The sequence below is a fragment of the Ictidomys tridecemlineatus genome, chromosome 10, assembly GCF_052094955.1.
Source record: "Ictidomys tridecemlineatus isolate mIctTri1 chromosome 10, mIctTri1.hap1, whole genome shotgun sequence".
Taxonomy (NCBI): domain Eukaryota; kingdom Metazoa; phylum Chordata; class Mammalia; order Rodentia; family Sciuridae; genus Ictidomys; species Ictidomys tridecemlineatus.
The window spans coordinates 46609131-46631495 of NC_135486.1; the positions used below are offsets into that span (position 1 = coordinate 46609131).

General features: G+C 34.2%; 1 protein-coding gene and 1 non-coding gene across 5 annotated transcripts in view; both read right to left on the reverse strand.

Annotated features, from left to right (window-relative positions):
* Positions 1 to 22365, reverse strand: part of Rab3gap2 (RAB3 GTPase activating non-catalytic protein subunit 2) — a 112470-nt gene that overhangs the window by 37772 nt on the left and 52333 nt on the right. For all 4 annotated transcript variants that reach the window (XM_040277597.2, XM_013363159.4, XM_078022842.1 and 1 more), the window contains exons 8-17: positions 20152 to 20251; positions 17439 to 17537; positions 9559 to 9707; positions 8533 to 8612; positions 8292 to 8381; positions 6343 to 6482; positions 4285 to 4501; positions 3600 to 3743; positions 3307 to 3389; positions 2891 to 2955 (exon numbers count right to left, since the gene is read on the reverse strand). In XM_040277597.2, the coding sequence (XP_040133531.2) occupies positions 2891 to 2955; positions 3307 to 3389; positions 3600 to 3743; positions 4285 to 4501; positions 6343 to 6482; positions 8292 to 8381; positions 8533 to 8612; positions 9559 to 9707; positions 17439 to 17537; positions 20152 to 20251 (1167 nt within the window). The remainder of the gene's footprint in view (positions 1 to 2890; positions 2956 to 3306; positions 3390 to 3599; positions 3744 to 4284; positions 4502 to 6342; positions 6483 to 8291; positions 8382 to 8532; positions 8613 to 9558; positions 9708 to 17438; positions 17538 to 20151; positions 20252 to 22365) is intronic.
* Positions 14504 to 14634, reverse strand: LOC120887717 (small nucleolar RNA SNORA36 family). Its single transcript, XR_005731051.1, has one exon. It is a non-coding gene; the product is annotated as a small nucleolar RNA SNORA36 family (small nucleolar RNA).

Here is a 22365-nt window from a genome sequence, read left to right on the forward strand (position 1 = left end):
CACATTATAACACAATAACTTCCATGTTTGTGAAAGAGAAATGGGGTGGCTCACAATATTGTTAGGCCTATGATGGGACAATTAATTATCTGAAGAATAGAAAGAAAGTGACTGAAAGAGGCAAGAACACAGGAAAAATGTAATCTGTCTCTGTTCTGCTTACAACTGTACATGTGAGAATCTGGCTTACTTTCTCCCTGCTTACTGTAGTCAGTCTCTCAAAATCAAAACTGAATTCTTCTCTCCCTCAAAAGTCATAAGAAAATAAGACAACTTTTGCTATTGGGTTTTCCAGCATTTATAATAAAACCCACAGCTTCATACATGATGTAGGAGTACAGTTTTAAAACATACACACACATCACACACACACACACACACACATACCCCAAAGAACAAACCAAACAACCAAGAGGATAACCAGCACTATGCTGAAGTTCCCTAATTCTGTTTTTCCATGATGTAAGATAGGAATGATGGCATCAAAGTAGGAAGATTTGTTGGGGTTATGATCCTCTCCATGGTTCCCTAAACTGCCTTTGTAGACATCCTCCTTGTCATCATACTGTGTCACCTTTAATAATTGAAATTTTCCCCAAGAAAAATGAAAGCCAATTAACAGTCAGTGGAATGGAAACTGGGATTACAAGATACAGACTTTCTTGTTATACAATAAAACAGTAAAAATTGCTTTTAAAAATGACCACAACAAAAATCACTATTCATTAAACTCTTCTAGTAGAGAGCTGTAAAATAAGAAATACACATATTAGTCTCTACCCAGAGTCCCTGGCATAAAGCTTCTAAAACCCATGTAATTTTCTGAGTGACAGGGGTTACACCCTTCCCATATGCTATGCCTTATGCATCTCTTCCATCTGATTGTTAATCTGTATCTTTTGTAATATCCTTTAATATACATGGATAAAAATAAGGAAAAGGTTTTCCTGAGATCTATGAGCTGCTCTAGCAAATTAATTGAACCTGAGGAGCAGTCACAGTCAGAAGTGTAAGTGATAGTCTAAAGACATCTACTATATGTGACCAGTGTCTAAAGTGGCAGGAAGTCCTATGGGATTGAGCCCTCAACCTGTGAGATCTGACTTTCTTTCTAGGCAGACAGAGTGAACTGAATTAGAGTTCACATTGGTCAGAGTTGGGGGAAATTCCCATATTATGGGATTTGGGGAAGTCTGATTAGTGGAAGAAGTATCAAGTAACTATCTAAGAGAATAGGAAAAAACACTGATTTTTTTCTTATATTTTCACAGTAGCATTATTTGAAATGCTGTGAATTACAAAAAGAAAATATTTAGTAAGGTTCCTATTTGAAGGCACTTTAAAAAAATATAAAGAAGAAAAAGCTGGGAAACTATGAAGTAAGTAGAAAATGTAGCCTAAAGATGAACTATATGGTTCTAATTAAAAGTCAAGGAGAGCTGGATGCAGTAGTACCTCCATATAATCCTGGTGACTCAAGAAGCTAAGGCAGGAGGATAGTTTGCCGCCAACCTTGGAAACTTAGCAAGGTCCTAAGCAACTTAATGAGACACTCTAAATAAAATACATAAAATGGCTGGGGAGCGGCTCAGTGGTTAAGTGCCCCTGAGTTCAATCTCCCATACCAAAAAATAAAAAGGTTACCTAAGCTCAATGGTAAAGTGTCCATGAGTTCAATCTCTAGACCAAAAAAAAAAAAAGTAGAGGAAGAATTCAGGGTTACCTGTGGGGATTTAAGTGTCACACAAGAAATTATAAAGTCAGTACATGAGCTCAATTATGAGGGGTTTATGAGGAGGAGTGGGAGTAAATGTTACAATCTGTAACCATATTACAACCACCAGCCTAGCAAAAGACAACATGACTGAGATAATATCATGAGGCTGTGGAGCACAGGGACTCGCCCACTGTATAAATGCAATTATGAATTAGTACAGCTATTTTGAGAAACAATTTTTTATCATCTAGTACAGCTGAGAAAGCTCATAACCCAGCAATTCCAATCTCAGGTATAAACTCCTGTATGTGTCCACCAAGAAACATATACAAGGATAAGCATGGCATTATTGTTTATGATAGTAAAAAATTGGGAACAGCCTAAATGTTCACTGGAAAGAGGGAATAAATAACTTAAGAGTCACAGAGTGGAATTCATATGGTATAGAAACAAATCAACAATCACTTTAACTACAATTCCATGCATCATATGACTCACAAAAACAACATTCAAAGAAAAACAAGTCAGAGAAGATAGAGCATGCCTCCATTTCTATAGTTTAAAGAGAGAAAATGCACCAAGAGGTTTCAAAGAAGTCATAAAGAAATGATGCAACTAAAAAGAGCAAAAGAGAAACACAAAATTCTGAATAGCAGTTACCTTAGGAATTAAGGGGATGGGATTGAGGAGAGGCGCATGGGGATCTTTAAAATTCCTGGTAAAATTCTATTTCCTACAGTGGATCAGACACGTGTGCTTATTTTACTATTTGTCTTTAATCCAAGCATATTATGTATGAATATGTGGCTACACAAGATCCATGCATTCAAGGGTATGGAAATATTTACATTTTTATAAAAGAGAGAGACCACAGAAATGTCCACATAAACTTATAAGAAGTGATAAACATGAATAAAAACATGAAGACTTTAGCCTGTCATGTTTGGAAGGAAATCGGAAAATAAAGATTTTCCTAATATAAACATGGATGTGTAGCCAATGTGATTCTGCAATCTGTACACGTGGTAAAAATGGGAGTTCATAACCCACTTGAATCAAATGTATGAAATATGATATGTCAAGAGTATTGTAATGTTTTGAACAATCAATTAAAAAAAAGAGTGATACACAATTACTCTGTGTCAGGAAAGTTCATATGTGATATACACTTACTTGTTTTTTGGTTGCAGGGTACTTAATATCAAGAATTAACTCCTTTATTTCTGTTTCAACCAAATCTATAATGAGAAAATCAAAGTAGAATTTTCACTTTTTATTACAGTGAAATATTTATCTGAAAGAAAATGAACATTGAACATATTTGTACCATCAGTCAGTCTAAAGAATTTTGGGGTTCTCTCACACTATTGTTATAAATTTTAACATCTCCTAGATGGCACACTTCATCCTTATAGAGCACCTCCAATAAAAAGAACAGGAGATTACAGGCACTCTCACCTCATTCTGAAAAGCAGTTGAGATAGCTCATCAATGCAGTTAAACATTTTGATTGCTCCATTCTGAATATTTATTAATTTTAAAAAATAACAAAACAGTTTAGTTCATTGTTTTGATTGAAGGATACCTACCAAGATTGGGAGATTTTGTTTTCAATAACGCTGCTAGTTTCTTTACTAAGTGCATGTCCTTGGCTCGTTCACTCTTCTTATCACTGAAATAATAAATACAACTTATTAGGGAATATGAATTCTTTTTTTTTCTATTCCTGATACACTTTCTCTTTTTTCTTTACGTGCTTTCTATTTAAAGATATGAGTCTAATGATGGAAAAAACACACTAACTATAAAACAAAGCACAAGCTAAGGAACTTGTAAAAATTTACAGAGAAAAATCAATCAGCAGACACTCAGCAGATCTTACCTCAGTGCCAAATGGAAAGGAACATTCACCGTTTTCACACTTCCAGACACAGGGTCAACAAGACAGATTTGGTAAGTCTGCGGCTGCCAACTTTGACTGGTAACGTTATTTAAACCCATTATTTTGTAGCCAGGATACAGCAGCCTAAAGAAATCGCATAAACAATGTGGCAGAAATGTTAGAAAAAGGAGAAATGACAAAAAGTACTTTTACTATAGCTAGGGAACTCTACAGTATCATCAATTCAGGAGCACTAATAAGGCAAGTAAATACTGATATCAAAAACATAAGTAAAGCAGGACTTGACTGGCAGTTATACCTTGTAAAAGGCACTATAAAACTAAATGAATACAGTCAGCCATATGTGTTAATGTTCACCTTGCTTATGATCATCACTAGGAAAATCTGAAGGAATTTTTCATTTTGAGCTTCACAGTGTAAGTAAAGGGCAAATGGCTCCATCAAACTAACTTTCAACTCAGTAGCATATCGTGGTATTTTCAATGATATTTGCTATTAAATATGTGATATTTAATTATATACCAGACACAAAAAAAAACAAAGTAAAGAACATTACAATTCTCAAACAATTTGTAATCTAGTAAGTAGCTTTAATCTAATAAAAGCTTTACTTTAATAAAAGTATTCTTTTTTAGTTGATAAAATGCCAGGGCTTGTAGCTTACCTGCAGTGCTTTCCCACGTTGAAAGCTCCTACTCTAGGTCCCTGCTGTGTGCTCCACACTTCTAAAATTCCCCTTCTTGGTGCATAGATGACAAGGAACTGAGCTACTCTACTGGGACCCTGATTATTTCCAAAGGGTGAAAAGTCCACCTTTTCTGGGACTCTTTCATGGAGATCCTCTACAATTTGAATCCATCCAATTTGTGCATCTCGGTATCCTTGGAGACAGAGGGAAAGAGAAACTAATTAATTAATCCAGGTTCAGTAGCATCTGGAATACTGGAGGAAAAGGGAGGGTGTCAAAAAAAGCTATAGAAGCACATTATAATTTTATTATAAAATATCTTAAACAGGAAAAATAAATATAATAATCACTGAGTCTATCAAATTTTAATATTTTGCTAGCTATATTTGCTTCAGATAACTTTTTTTCTTTAAAAAGAAAATATTATAGCTAACACTGAAGCTTCCTGATCAACAAACACTATACCCTGCTTCCATTCCCTTCCTTCCTTTTCTTTAAAAGATTCCCTCCTTTAAAAAAATATTCTGGGGAGGGCTGGGGTTGTGACTCAGATTCAGAGTGCTTGCCTCACACATGTGAGGCACTGGGTTCAAACCTCAGTACCACATAAAAATAAACAAAATAAAAATATTGTGTCTATCTATAACTAAAAAAAAATTTTTTTTAAATTCTAGGGATATTACCAGGTTGAGCTTCAAAATAAATGCCTAATTAAAAGATAAACAAAAGATCAAATTGATTTCCTGCTATTCAAGAATCTTGGTGATACACAGACAAAGGGAAAGCATGACTACAGAGGTGATATGGGGGAAATGTGAGAGGAAAGCAGCAAATAGTGCTCTCTTCCATTATGGGTGGTCCATCTCATAGGTCAGCACACAATGGAAAGGAAAACTGACTGCAACAGCTGTGAGGAAAGACAGGCAACAATGCCAGCAATGAGCTCGCCATTTGGCATATCTAAGTCTTCTATGGTTAGACAAATCTTGTTGAGAACACAACTCTGATCTTTCAGGACAGAAATGATATATCTTTAACAATGAAACTTATTTCTACAGATATTGAAACATGTGGCAGGTAAAGACTGCCTCTGCCCATCACTGCAAGAGTACTTTGGCAAGAAAGTGATAGTGGGTCTCAGTGTAGTCCAAATAATATTAATGTCTTCAAAACAATTATTCCTCACATTGTTAAGAATAGACAAGATTGTACCATAACTGTGGTTTCCAACCAGTGTTACTATTCCAGATGACTCTAAACAATGGATTATCCACTTCTTCCTTAGTCAAATTTCATTTTATTCAGACTGACAATGTACCCAGTTAAAAGATATTTTTAAGTATCCCTTACAGTTAGGTGTGACCATGTCACTAATGAATTATAGATAAAGACTGGAGGGATTCTAGGGGACTATTTTCAAAGTAGACTGACTCAGTTGGCAGGAGCATCCTTCTTCTCTTCTCCCTCTTCTTTTCCAGAATGCTAAGAAGGAGGCTGGCAGAAAGAACCCTGAGTGGGGAAGCTACATAAAGGAGACTAGCTTCCTGAATATATATATCATATTGAATATGTCATATCAACATATGAATAGCTGAATGAAACTGACATAGTTATTGATAAATTAAGTGGCCTGACCTAAACAAATGTATACAAAAGTCAAGTTAGTGAAGATGGATTTGCCAAGTTTTAGTCTTTTAATCCTAAATGATGTGATGAGAACCTTTGGCTGAAGAGTGGTCTTGGGAAGGAAAATGAATGTAGCAAGGGTGAAAAACTTAATTCTGAATTCAGAAATTGACAATGACAGAACTGAAAGAAAGTGCACAAGGCAAAAATTAAAAGCACTTATGAGGTGATCAAACTTAAAATATATCTCAATTGACTGATCTGATTTCATATTAAAAAGAGAAAATAAGAACACAACGGATTAAATGCTGTTATCAACCAAAAGCTGAAGGACGATAAATGTTGCTCAACTCTTGGAATAAAAAGTTAATTAACTTTTTTTCTGGATTTTTGTAAGAAAGTAAGTACCTTTCCACATGCGTATTGCAATTCCTCTTGCTACATCTAATAAAATAACTCTGCCAAAATCATCTGTTACTGCTGCCAGTGTGTTACATGGAGACAGACATATACTTTCACCGTGGCGTCTAGAATCTGGAAGTCCAAATCTGTTATTTAAAAGTAAATATAAAGCTCAAATCACATTCCAATCTGGAAACATTGAACAAAAGACTGTATCTGTTTTTACATAAAGAAATATGAACGTAGTCCTGAATTGAGAGATATTTTATTAATTAGTCACATCTGGCATTTACAATAAGAAATACACAAAAGAAATAAAGTAAAAATACAATACTATGTAGGTTTTCTATAGAGATATCACAACTTCATATTTTTAGAAAATATCAAGTGTAAGTTTATCCTTCCTTCCTGGGTGCAGTGGTGCACGTCTATGATCCTAGAGACTTGGGAGGCTGAGGAAGGACTAAATTTGAGACCAGCCTAGGCAACTTAGAACGGCCCTCAGCAACTTATTGAGACTTTGTCTTAAAATAATTTAAAAAAATTAAAAAATTTAAAAAAAAAAAGGCTAGGAATGTGGCTCAATAGTACAGTACCCTGGGTTAAATCCCACGTACCCTATCCCAACCCCCCCAAAAGTTCATCCTTCCTTGATTAAGAAGCAAGTCAAAGAAAACAATACCCTTACAACCAACTAAATATTATAATGCTTGCTCCAACACATCTTTTGTCTATTTTAAGTTCTTTTTTTTTTAATTTTCAATTCTTGTTAAAGTCCTAATCTGTTTTCTTTTTTGCTAGAGCATATTTTGTTGACCCCAATATATCTGCCTGTAGCAAGAACTTTCCTTTTTCTAAAGAGTTATCACTAAATTGCTATTGGTCTATTATCAATCTTATTAGAACTATGGAGTAAAATAAGAGATAATGAAAAAGGACCAGGAAAGATACTTCCAGATAAAGTACCTGAAACAAAGTGCTCAAACATTGTTATATCTATCTGATAGGGTCACATGCGTAATTTCTTGATTGTTGAGTCAATTCATGAAAGTCAATAAATTACAGCACAGTATTTTAAAATGAGATGAAAAAGTCATAGAAGATAGACTTCGATAAATTTTACTGACAATTAATTAGTTAGCTTTCTTTAAAAAAGAAGGGATGGGTTCTATTTCCTTTTGTGGTGGTACTTTATATTAGGTAATAAGAAATGATTTAAAAATAAAAACAAGCAAAAATCTTGCTCCCCCACCTCCTGCAAAAACAAGCAATACAAACAAAAAAATAAAAACACCTTCACAAATACACTAACACATCCTAAAGCATTATTAAAATAAACACAGAAGCACAACCCACTACTTTGAACAGTGCTTAAACACTCAGAACTCCTGCTTTTATTAAAAAAAAAAGAAAAGAAAAGAAAAACCACTAAGTACGTTTTAGCTATCACTTATTTTCCAAAAACTTAAACTAAGTTTGTAGATGTCTGTTAAAAAGTATACTCAGCAAATACATTTTGAGCACCTGCTGTATAAGAGGGAGAAGGTGTGAACAAAATAGGCAAGAATCACTCTTCTTAAGGAGTTTACATTCTAGTGTATATGGGGGCCTCAGGTGAACCCATCTTAAGTATTTGCAGAAGCTCCAAAGACTCATGAAATCAACTCAGTGTACTGAAAGACCATAAATAAGTATAACAGTTATTTCTTCTTTCCTTCTTTTTTTTTTTTTTTTTTTGCCCCTTTGGTACCAGGGATTGAACCCAGGGTGCTTACTCACTGAGCCACTTCCCCAGGCCTTTCTATTTTTTACTCTGAGACAGGGCCTCACTAAGTTAAATGTCAATCCTCCTGCCTCAGACTCCCAAGTAGCTAAGATTACAGGTATAAGCCACCACACCCAGCAATAACAGTCGTTTCTAAAAATACCAAAAGTGACAGGCATGGCAGACTTGCCTTACAGCTAACGGGGTAGCTGGCTCCATCTTTGGCTTCTGCTTTTGGACAGCTTCTTCTTCATGCTTACTTTTCCAACCAAGCCAACCACTGAAAAGAAAGAAAATTTAAAATAAAACCAGAGCTTCAAGAATTCTAAAAGAAAAAATAAAAATAAAAAAAAAAGAATTCTAAAGTGCAGACAATCAAAATATAAGGTAAAACTAAGCTACACATAAATTAAAAATTGTTATTTAATTACCTGGCAGCATTAAATAAAGCAGAAGTGAGTTTACTTGCAACTGCTAGTGCAACATGGGATAATAATGGTTGTGTGCTTCCCTGAAAGAGAGGACATTTAAATGAGAAAACTCAGCAGCTTACAAAGAAACAAAACCTACCTTCTAAATAAGAATTTAGAATGCTCTGAAAAGATGTAATTCCTGAACTAGTAGCTCACCTTCTTTCAGACAGTAAAAACTTTATTTTAGAAGCAAAAATAAAATCACTAGTAGTCTATTTCACCTTTAGGATTTCTCTCATTGAATTGTAACTTAAAGTAAATGTTAAATTAAGACACGAAAACAACATTATTCTAGCTGAGCTATGGATTTTCCATCTATACACAACTGGCTCTTTGCCCTATTTTTTTCTTTTTTTTTTAAATAAATTTGTATAAAGTAAAAAGATAATTTGGACAATTTTGAGAGGACTGCTTTTTAAGTGAGAAATAAGAGCTGCCAAATTTAACACCTAATTTTTCCATATTTTAGGAAGCAATTTTTGCCACTTCTATCAGCAATTTATTCTGTTTTTACAATTCTTCATTTATTTAAATCCCTGGTGGGCTGACATAATTAACAACCCTGAGCTTCTGACTATTGCACCAATATTTAAAAACTGAGTTGTCAAAGAACTCAGGACTTCAGAAACAAAGAAATTTGCTTTACCTTATTTATTCTATTTTACCTTTTTAGTTAACCTAAAGAATTTAGAAGAATTGTAGTTCTGATTAATTTTAGCTTCAACTGAAAATTAAAAATGTAAACTGCTTAGGGACTGAGGCTGTAAGTCAGTAGTAGAACACTTGCCTCGCACATGTGAGGCAGTGGGTTTGATCCTCAGCACCACATAAAATAAAGAAATAAAGATATTGTGTCCTTCTACAAATAAAATTTTTTAAAGTGAATTGCTTAATCTTTCTAAAGCTATGTTACCATATTCAATTTTTAAACAAGTTGAAAAAATTAAGAGTGGCCTTACTCATGATTAGTAATGAAACTCATACCTCTAGAGCATAGAAGAAGCCAGTAAATGGATTGGACCCTACAGTGATATACTGAGACATGGCAGGTGGACTGTTTTTAATTGTTGCATTAAATCCACCTATATTGGAAGCAGTCTTCATTTGATCAAAAGGGGACAGAGTCATAATACCTAATGATACAAAAACAAAAGAAAAAAAAAACACATGATTTGAATGCCTTGAAAAGACACTATCATTTTAGGTCACTACAATTTCACTTTTATTTTGAAATGCTGAATGTTTGGTTTTAGTTAACAGATAAAAGTCATTTTTTAAATTATAAAATCAACATTAGAAAATGCTCAAATATTAAAATTCTCATCCATAATTTCTCCAGCCTATAAAATATTACAAAACCATGATTTAAATATTAACATTTTGAAAACAGATACAAACTTGAAAGGTAGAAGGAATATACAATACATCTATATCCCCAGGTTCACTTCTTAGAGGCAACAACTGATAAGTTCATTATGCTACCTTCTAGAAGTATTGCATATACACAAATAACTGCATATCAAATAAACTGATGTGTGCCTTGCTTTTTTTTATTTAATAAAATTTCAAGGAGATGTATTTCATTCTTCTTACTCTTAGTATTCCCTTCTATGAACATACCATAATTGATTTAACCTATTAATAAATATTTAGGTTGCTATCCACTTTTTGGTACTACAAAGAAAGCTGCAATATATCTCCTTAATGTGTCTTTGCACACTTATTAAAATTATCTATATAGTAAATTCCTATAAACAAAAGTGCAAAGTCAAAGGAGATCTGCATTTTTAAAATTATTTTTTTATTTATATATGACAGTGGAATGCATTACAATTCTTATTACACAAATAGAGCACAATTTTTCATATCTCTGGTTGTATACAAAGTATATTCACACCAATTCGTGTATTTATATATGTACTTTGAATAATAATGTCCATCACATTCCACAATCATTTTTTATCCTATACCCCTAAATGTGGCCTATATACACAATGGAATATTACTCAGCAATAAAAGAGAATAAAATCATGGCATTTGCAGGTAAATGGATGGAGTTAGAGAAGATAATGCTAAGTAAAGTTAGCCAATCCAAAAAAAAAACAAATGCTGAATGTTTTCTCTGATATAAGAAGGCTGATTCATAGTGCGGTAGGGAGGGGTAGCATGAAAGGAATAGACGAACTCTAGTAGGGCAGAGGGGTGGGACAGGAAAGGGATCTATATTTTTAAAATTTTACTAAGTATTCTCATATTGCATTCCACAGAGGTGGTGATAATTTATACTTCCTCCAAAAACTGCAAGAGAGTACGTATGTTAACAGTAAAAACGCACTCTTAAACATCTACTTTGTAATCTGTGAATCCTGTTATAATGAAGAGCTGCTTTTCATTTCCAAGGCTTTAAGAGTAAAAGTACATAGCTTGAATGCTGATATTCACATGCCTGTGTATAGTAGAGGAAAAACCTGTATCATTTAAACTCACCTGGGTGGCAGAGAGAGAAATGGGGAAATGTGAGATTAGGCATGTGGGAAGTACCCCTCTGCTGTTAGATTCTAATATGTAGACTTAGGCAATATCTCAAACTTGGGCATTCACACAGTACACGGAAACGCGTGTTGAAAGGAACTGCACTCAAATGTATCATAGAATGCAAAAAGAATTATTGTCCCATTTTCTGTTGTTCTACATACTGATTTTCATATATAGGAACTACTTCTAAATGGCCCTGTCAAAAAGTACACTGTTCTTGAAGAGAAATCCTGGGAAGGGAAATTCTTTTAGTAAGTTCATATGCAAACCATTCACTAAATCTAGGCATCTAAGGATTAAATAAATCCTTGTGAACACTGGACTACTCTAAAAAGTCAGAGTCTCACATTCATGAATGAATTTGAGATTTAACATATAAAGATTTTTACTATATGATAAAATTTGTAGAATAGATCAAAGGATGAAATGATGGTATATAGATTGAAATTTAAAGTTTAAAAGAGCTTTTGTTCATATTCCCATGCAATACAGGTGGAGGATATAAATGGCTACAGGATATCCAGCAGACAATTTAACAATATATACCAAAATTTATTAAAGGAATTGATTCTAATTTATTCTAAAGAAATAGACGATTTTTTTTCTATTCTTACCACTAATGATATTTTCCTTCCTACAACTTAAGTCATCCCCTTTCAATGCATCCCCTTTCAATACTTTAGATTCTATTATCAACGGGACATTCCTTGTAACCATGATTTTAAGCATATCACTTTTTGACCACCTAACTTTGTATCTTGATTACCTGAGTAAAATCTTGCAATAATCTCACAAATTTGTCTAGTTTCAATTTATCAATCCCACTATTTTCAAGCAACTATTAAGCTCACTTCCTTTCTCTTCCAGCTTAAATTTGTATTCTAAAAAAAATCACTCTCTTGAAATTACCCATAATCCGTTGTATTCATCTCCCTCTACACACTCAACTGGTTAAATCTTAACATAAGTTGACCTCAATCTTCTGCCATTCTTTTGAAGGAAAGTAGTTTGATCAATGTCAGAGAAAAATAATACATCCGGGTTTCAAAGAAAGACCCTCAAAAAAAAAAAAAAAGTCAAATAACACCTAAATCCCACTGTTGTGCTTAATTCCTTTCCCACTCCTAATCTTTTGAAATCTGTTTAAAAACAACAACAACAAGCTTTTTGACACTAATTCCCCTTTCTAGATTTTGTTGTCCACATCCTGTATTATTATTTAACTTGTTCATCTGTCCTACATATTGTTACACAGTGGTAGTTGAATGTAGATGACTTGTCTTTTGTCATCAATTTTAGCATTCCTTTTCATGGATTAAAGGTAATATAGCCTATTATATCCCCCCTCCTTCTATACTTCCAAAATATCTGTATCTTCATTTTTTATTAAATCCACATTGTTTTTATTAAAATGACATAAATATTACTCATTAGTGAGACAAACTACCTTTTATAATTACATTTCCTTCCTTCCTTCCTTCCTTCCTTCCTTCCTTCCTTCCTTCCTTCCTTCCTTCCTTCCTTCCTCCCTCCCTCCCTCCCTCCTTCCTCCTGGAGTTATTATTACCTTGTCATTTAGGGTATTCCCTGAACATCTAAGATTTTGAAACACATTAAAATTTGAAACACATTGAACACATTAAAATTCCCCTCAATATAAATTTCCATAAAGTCAATCTCATGGAATACTTTTCTAGGTCTCATAGTGGCAAATCTCTTTGACAAAGTGATTATGACCAGAGACACGAGTGAAATGAAAAAGAAGGCCCAATGTTTAGTAGTATAAAGATTTCCAGGCAGAGTGAGCAGTAAGTGTAACTTCTCTGAAATCAGAAGATAAATTGGTGTATCTGAGGAACAAGGTCAGCATGCTGGAACACAGTGAGAGAAGGGGTGTGGGAGGACCACAAGCCACATGAGTTCAGGCCTTATCTACCAATGTAAGAAGCACCCAGAAGAGAGATGATATGGAAGAAGAGGAGGAAAAAAGAACGAGCTGGTTTGATGGGAGGAAATCAGAAAGGCGACTTTGGATGTTAAGTCTGAATAAGTGGAAGTGTTCAGAAGTGAGTTGGAAAAATGCAAAGCTCAAGGAAGAGATCAGGATTGGAGATAAAAATGGAGATGCTATGATTTTATGTATTGTTTGTAATTTTGAAAAAAAGGAAAGGAAATATTTATTCTTAAACCTAAACCTAACCTAACCTGGCTTTCATCCTTACCATTCACCTCAACTGCTCTTATTAAGAGTCAATAAATGGATCTATGTTATCAAAACCCTTGGATCTATCTTTCTTTCTCTCTCTCTCTCCTTCTCTCTTTCTTTCTTGAATTTTATGAAGCATTCCACAGCTAACCACTCCCCTCTCTCCCCAATTTATATCTAAAATTCCAACTACCTTTCTTCCCATTTGTCTACTTGATACCTATATTTGAATGTATAGTAGTGTCACAAGCTAAGCCTAACATAAATCTCTTCCTCTTCCTTTTTCTCATTTCACTGAGGAGTCTAATCATCCACTCATTGTCTGAGCAATTTTCAAACAGCTCAAACTTAAAAATTAATACACCCTTGATTTTTTCCCTGTTGTCTTATTTTTAAAACTCATATCTTAACAAGTGAAAATATATCCCATACTTCTCTCCCTCTCTCCAACTCTTCTGCCTCCACCCTAGGCCTCATTTTTTCTTGCCTGAATTATTGCAGTACTCCTAACTGGTCTCCTTGCTTCCTTCTCCAGCCTGCTCACTAAACAGCACCCAAAGAGATATTTTAAATTATAAACCCCTACTTGTAATTTTTGAAAAAAGGGAATAAAAATATTTGGAGTCCATCAGTGTTTCCTACTGCATTTAGAATAAAATTGACCTCCTTATCTCTATGAGATCTGACATCTCTAACCTAAACTTCTCCTGTTCCTGCTCACTCTTAGCAGTCAGGTCCCATTGACCTTCCTTCTGTTTCTTCAATACTGTGTGGTCTTCAAGGACCCCAGGCCTATATTCCTGCTGCTGCATCTTCCCCAAATCCTCTTCTGACAGCTTTTCCCACAGCTGACTCCCTCTCACCCTTCAAGTCTCAGTCTGTGTGTGTTCCCTAGAGAGGGCTTTCCTTGCCAGTCTACCTAAAATACTCTCTTTACTATCATAACCTGCTTATTTTCTTCATGATGCCTACTAGTTATTTGACAACACTGCACTCATTCAGTTTAACTGTTTATGGTTTATCTCTCCATCACCAGAATTTGAACTTCATCAGGACAGGGGCCAGTCAGTCTTTTATTTCTATTATCCATATTAGTCTCTTGGAAATAACAGGTATTTATTTGTTGAATAACTTAATTAAACCTTTACATAATGACATACATAAAATTTACTGCATTTTTGTTCTTCCATTTGTAGGCTGGGGATAAATGAATAGAATAACATTTTCTATCCAATCATTTCCCCTAGCCAGTTTCCATGTTCCAAAGTTTAATTAACAGAACAGGGAAGATACCCTGAACTGAACTCAACACTTTGGAATTTTTATATTAGCATTTTTATGTTAGCAAAGGGTAAAGACACATTGAAATGTTCACCAGTGTTTATTACAGAGTATTACACACAAGAACTGTGTAGCAAGTAGAATAAGGGGAACTATATGTCAGATACCTTTTGTTAGCCTCTCTAGATTCAAACTCCTTCCTTTTCTCCTTCCTTCTTCCTGCTCTCTCTCTTCCGGCCAGGGGTCAATTTTTATAAATAATGCTGACTTCCAATTTAATCAGACAATGGGAAGCCTCATTAGAAGATTAAAAAGAGAAAGGAAAATGAAATCAGGAAATCCATTTCCCTGGCTCCCTCTCTGAAAACTGGCTATGACTTTTGAGCAAAAGTCATCCTGCTTTCCAAGCATTGATTTCCACCACTATCTTGTATGTTCTGAACTGCTTCCTGCTCTTTTCCCTTTAGACAGACCGGTGGCTAACAGCTTGGCTGCTAAAATACCCTGGGATACTGAACTATCCCTGTGGTTCTGTACACCATATCATCTTTCTATTCCTAGTTTCTCTGAAAATAAACCTTCTTTCAATTATATTATTTCAAGTGTGCCATTTGTTTTCTATCAGGATTCTGGCTGATAAGATGTATACTTAGCAAAATTGATATGAAAGGTCCTTTGTGATGCATTAATTGGAAAAGGTTTATAGTATAGTTGGTATGATATAATCCTCTTTATAAAAACATATCTCTGCACATGACCATATGTATATTACACAATGTATTTATAGACACACACACACGCAAGAAAGTCTATAAAGATGGTTATCAAAATACCAATATTAAGTATCTCTGGGTAGTTGGATCTAAGATTTTTTTTCCTTTTCTCTTTATATATTTGTATATGAATTTTTAACAAGTACATATGTACTAAAAGAAAAAATACAAATACATTTTCAAATAGTAGCTTTTTCTCCACCTCCATTATTACTGTATTAATTCAGAAACCCATTACTTTTCAGTTTCTTTACTAGTCTTGACCCCTCCATTCCAGCCTCTAAACTGCCACCAATGTGATTTCTCTAATGGGCAAATGTAATAATGTTATTCTTTTGCTTAGAATTCTTAGATAACTCTCAATGTAGCTAGGAAAAAGCTGTAAGTGAAAAAAAAATTAGATATTCTCTGCATAGTATATTATGCCCTTCAAAAATCTGATTCCTCTCTACATATCTGGCTTAGTTATCCTAGGCTCTCATTGTTTCCCCAGCACAGTATGCTCTTTGACCCCCTCTACCTATGTGCATTTGGCTAGAATGCCTCCTTAGGGTTTGCTTTCTTGGTCAAGTCCTATTCATTTTTTCAATCTCAGATTAAAGTCAGTCCTCTTCCCTGATTCCCACAATGCTAGCAGTTTTGTGCTCTATGCCCACTGTAGTTGGTCCTTTTGTCTATTATATCAAGCACTGTGTTATAATACAGCTAATATTCTCATGTGTTTCTTCCAACTAGGCTCAGGCTTCCCGACAGCAAAGACCCTGACTTTTCATATCTATATTTCTGATTCCTAACACAGTAAGCCCTCAAATACTGGTTGCAAGAAGAAATTTGTTTTTACCTATATTCTTCTAATTTAAGGGCTAAAATGATAGTGGTCTTTAACTATCACAATTAGCAATTTGAACAATTTTCTGTGAATAGGACAAACAATAAAAATAGACAAGCAAAGATACAATAATATCCACCAGGTCATCATAACCATTTCCATGTGACTGCCACTTTCATAATCTGAATTAACTTTTATACTCAATGCCAGGTATTAGAACTTGGTGATTTCAATGCATTACCTTATTCAGCCCTCATGACAATTCCATGAAGTGCATCCCATTATCACCACCTTTCTACGAGTGGGCAAACTGAAGCATAAAGATCCCCAGTAACCTGTCCAAGGTCACATAATTATTTACCATTACCCTATGTGTGTACACGCATGCATACTCACACACTGGTCGAAATGGTTTTCCTAACAAAAATCATGTAACATTTCAACCAGGAAATTACCCATAATTTCAGTATGATACCACTTGTTATGGTTTGGGTGTGAGATGTCCCCCCAAACCTCTTGTGTGCGAGAGGGTTCAAAGGGGAAATGACTAGGTTGTGAGAGCCTTAACCCAATCAGTTGACTAAACCCCTGGTGGCATTAACTGAGTGGAAACTGGAGGCACAAGGGATGTGGCTTTGGGATACATGTTTGTATTTTGCAATTGGAGTTTCTCTCTCTGCTTTCTGATCATCATGTGGGCTGCTTCCCTCTACCACACTCTTCCTCCATGATGTTCAGCCTCACCTTGAGCCCTGAGGAATGGAGTCTGCTGTTTATGGATTGAGACTTCTGAAACTGTGAGTCCCTAAATAAACTTTTCCTCCACTACAATGGTGCTGGTTGGCCTTTAGTCACAGCAGCGAAAAAGCTCACTAAAACACCACTCACAATTTCTTCGTACTTTCTTTTGGGCGATTATTCACATTTTATATAGTTGTTTAAGGGTTACATTTTCAAAAGACTGATTTATATAGTCATTATATGGACCAAAACTGTCTGTTGAAAAATTATGTCAAAGAGTGAGTTACTCAAAACTGTCACTAAGGGCATAATTACCTTTTTTTTTTTTTAAACTGCTACTATTTGTTAAAGACTACGATTGGAATCTGAACTTTCAAACGTCTCATTAAAGGCATGCATTTTTTCACAGAAGTATAAATGTTCATTTCTAAGAAATGAAATACTTTAATCAAAAGTATAATAAGTAAATTCCAAAAGAATCTGAACTAGTAATGCTTACCAATACTAGCATGATCAATAATAGTGTCAATGTCTTGCAGACCCCACTTCTTATAAGCTAATGGTGGTGGTTGTATGTTCTCATTGCCTGATGCTGCAGCTGTCAGAAATAAAAATTAGTCAATTCAAACAATTATAATGGATAAAATGAAGCTTTAACAAAAACCATTAAATATACAATAACTTATTATTCTAATATTTTGACTAATAATGAAGCAAAGTAATGAAATGGCATAAAATGAGATTTATTCTCACCACAACAACACATAAAAATGCAAACACTTGAAAGACTAAGTTGGCTGTCACACAAGACAATCAAGCTTTGGAATATCTAAATAATTAGAGAAAATAATTAAAAATCTACTGAAAATCAAGGTAAATTCATGCTGCACTTCATGCCAAGTAAACAATTATTTTCACTTGAGAAAGAGGGGAAAATCTGGGAACAGCATGTTTTGTTTTACTCACTGAAAAACTATAAACCTGATATACTTAGTAGAGCTCACATACAGCATGGATTCTATCTAGGTAAATAAGAGTAGACTTGACAGACATGTTAATAATAAAAGCGTTGTCAGAAAAATTAACAAAATGCCAATCTTTAACCTCAGTCCTTCTACCTAATAAGTAATTAAAGGAAAAGCAACAATTAACAACCCATGCTATAAGTTCATGCACAAGGTCCCAGTTATCAGTAAATATTACACATCAGAATGAAGCTAAATTCTGGTTGTTAATTCTGTGAAGAAAAGTACACTTCAACAAAAGGAAAATATAGTCCTCTAAACATTGCAGATTTGCTAGGAAGGCCAACAAAAGGCAATTTTCCTAAAATCTGAAATAAATGCCACAACAATTTGTGACTAAGTAATCAGAATTCTTACTAGAGCAATTTACAATAATGGAGCACTAAATGTTTAATTCCTTACTTTCTAGAAGGTGAAATGACTTTATGATCTTATACACAGTAAATAAGAATTCAAAAATGATGAGAAATTCAATGGCCAACAATATTAATTATAACATAATTGTCTATTTCTACTTTATTTCATTTTTTAAAGCAGTACTGGGAATTGAACACAGTGCCTTGTGCAGGTTAAGCAACTGCTCTGACATTGAGTTATATGCTCAGCCCCCTTTTTCAAGTTCTATTTTTTGAGACAGGGTCTCATTAAGTTGCCCAGACCAGCCTTGAAATTGCAATCCTTTCGTCTCAGGCTCCCACATAGCTGAGATTACAATATGCACCACAATACCCAGATTCTAATTTATTAATAGAATTCTTACCTATAGAAAATTATCAGACTCTTTGGGCATATATACTAATGATGACATTTTAAATGTTCTCAAAATAAAGATTATGGTGGATCAAATTATAAAATTTTAGAGGTTATGAAAATAAGCATAAAAATTAAAAATTATTCTGACCCAATAAAAATGTACATATCATTAAAAAGAACCATAAAACCAAGACTTCTGAAATTTATCAATCACAACCTACTAAGAGACATAGAAAAATTTTCTATTACAATATAAAATGGTACATTTTTGCCCTAGAAGAAATTATTTTGCATCTTTTGGTCTGGATTTAGAAATGACTTTTATGAAGTAGCAAACATATTCTAATGAAACTGTTTTTAGGGAGTAATTTCAATCATTTAGGAGTTAAAATAAAAACAGCTAAAGTTCTTCTATCCAATCTCTAAAAGAAAGATTAAACAAGCTCTACTTCTGGTATTTTCACTGAATTTAAGACTTTTCTTCCTCATATTTTAACATCTCTAAAATTGAGAGATATATCTTTCAATAGCACTATTTTTGTTCCTAGAGATAATAGTGCACCTTACAATCAATGGTACAATAGTGAAAAACAAGATCTTCTTCCTAAGATATAATAGCATTATAATGTAAACTATAGGGTGAGAAAGTAAGAATTCTTTATTATTTGTGCAGTTTTCATCATATGTATGTATGTATGTATGTGTGTGTGTGTGTGTGTATAATGTGTATGTGTATATATACATATACATATATATACATATACACATTATATATACACACACATACATATATACATATACATATATATATGCCTCTAGCTTATATACATATATATGTATATACATATATATGCATATATATACATATATATGTATATGTATATATGCCTCTAGCTTTTTTCTATTTGTAACTATTCAAAGCTAGCGAAAAGAGGCTGATGCTGACTATGCTGGGCCCTGCATTCTGTGGGGAAAGTGTCTCCTGCACACACTATGTCCTCAGAAAGGAAGGAAATAATGTAGAATCACAGGATTATGGTGTATTGGCCCTAAAGCTGCTGACCTACTGAGAAATTTGCCAGATGCAACCAAATTCCTGACCCAATGCTGATTGTAATACAGGGCAAATCTTTCTCCTAACTAAGATATGTTGCTGGGTCAGTGAAGAAATTCTACTTATTTCTGTGCTGGCCACTCTACACTGCCTCCAAAGAACACCATTCGGCCCATGACTTAATCTTTCTAAGCTCTCTACCTATCAATGCACTCCATAACTAGAGAAGCAGGCTTTTCCTTAAATCAAGATACAAAAATCGTTCTTGTTTTTTGTTTGTTTGTTTTCTTTTCTTTTAAGAAGACATACTAATTCTGAAAGCAGCTCACATTAAATAAAGCAACATCACATTAGTTAAATATTTCTTGCCAAAAATTTACCTTTTGCTACTTGGTTTCGACAAGCACGAAGAGACTGAAAGAGGCTAAATCCATCAATAGTCACAATGGCAGCTGGATATAAGATACTCAACTCTTCATTCTATTTTAGAAATAAAAAGAACAAAATAAATTTTCTTAAATAGAAATGGAAAACGAACATGTCTAGTTAAAACCTGAATGTCATAAATAATGTAAAGCAAAAACACTTTGACTCATCAGTCAACTACCCAACACACAAAGCAACATAAGACACAGGAATAATAAAAATAAATGGAAAATTAATTTCAGAATATCTTTTGGCCAAATACTTAAAATTCCTCTCAAATATGAGCTTTTGTATATTCTGGAACATGGTCTCAGAATAGACACTAAAAAAAATGTTTTCCATTTCATAAAAATTAAATATAATTACTACATAGATACAGGCAATACAGAATGAAGAAAATGCACTTAAAATCTCAAAACATGTCCCAATGTATATTCTCAAATATATTTTTTACACATTTGCATAAAACTACCACACAGTCTTTTAAAATTTATTTATTTTTTTTTATTTTTAGGTTTTGGTACTGGGGATTAAAACCAGGGGTGCTTAACCACTGAGCCACATCTTCAGGCATTTTTTATATTTTATTTAGAGACAGAGTCTTGCTGAGCTGCTTAGGACCTTGCTGAGCTGCTTAGGGACTCACTAAGTTCCTGAGGCTGGCTTTTAACTCCTGATCCTTCTGCCTCAGCCTCCCAAGCTAATGGTATGACAGGCGGATGCCACCATACCAGGCTACCACATAGTCTTCTATAACAGATATTTTACTATGTAATAATATGACAATGCTATTTTCCCTTTTAATAAGTAAACAAATCATTTAATCTTTTTTTTTTTTTTTTTTTTGCCAAGGCTCCAGTTTTCCATTTTTTTTTTTTGAGATGGGTTCTCACTATGGTAACCATGGTGGCCTCAAACTCCTAAGCTCAAGCAATCCTCCAGCCTCAGCCTCCCAAGTAGCTGGAACTACAGGTACAGGACACTACGCCTAGCTATGTTTAACCAAATTTGTTTAACCAATTCTTGTTAGTGAACATTCCTGCTTCCACTCTCGATGTCTATAACCCACATGCCACACAGCTATCATCATCTTCATAAGACACAGCAGATCAAACTACTCTCCTATCCTTCTTTATCCTTTATGATTAACTTTGGCTTGAATCCTGCTTTATTTGATATGAGGATAGAAACCCCTGCTTGCTTCTGCAGTCCACGTGAGTGGTATGTTTTTTTCCGAATCTTTCACCTTCAGTCTGTGGATGTCTTTTCCTAAGGGATGAGTCTCTTGGAGGCAGCATATTGCTGAGTGTTTTTTTAATCCAATCTGCCACTTGATGTCTTTTGATTGATGAGTTTAGGACATTAACATACAGGGTTATTATTGAGACATGATTTATTATTTTTTTTAAAGAGAGAGTGAGAGAGAGAGGGAGAGAGAGAGAGAATTTTTAATATATATATATTTTTTTTAGTTATCGGCGGACACAACATCTTTGTTGGTATGTGGTGCTGTGGATCGACCCCGGGCCGCACGCATGCCAGGCAAGCGTGCTACCGCTTGAGCCACATCCCCAGCCCCAAGACATGATTTATATTCCTGATCATTTTTGTTTATTTTTAGTTTTGAACTTGACTTGGTTTCTCCTTTGATTGGTTTTTCCTCTAGTGTAGTATCTCCCTTTACTGATTTTCATTGTTGTTTTTAATTTTCTCCTTATGGAATATTTTGCAGAGGATGTTCTAGAGTTCAGGCTTTCTAGTTGTAAATTATTTTAACTTTTGTTTATCATGGAATGTTTTTATTTCATCATCAAATATGAAGCTTAATTTTGCTGGATATAAGATTCTTGGTTGACATTCATTTTCTTTCAGAGTTTGATAGTTCCAGGAACTTCTACCTTTGAGAGTCTGGGATGAAAAATCTGCTGAAATCAGAATTGGTTTCCCCCTATATGTAATCTGAAACTTTTCTCTTATGGCTTTTAAAATTCTATTTTTATTCTGTATACCAGGCTTTTTCATTACAATGTGGTTGGTGTGGATCTGCTGTGATTTTGTATATCTGGTGTCCCATAAGCCTCCTGTATTTGATTTTCCAATTCATTCTTCATGTGTGAAAATCTTTCTGTTATTTCATTGAATAGATTGTCCATTCCTTTGGTTTGGAA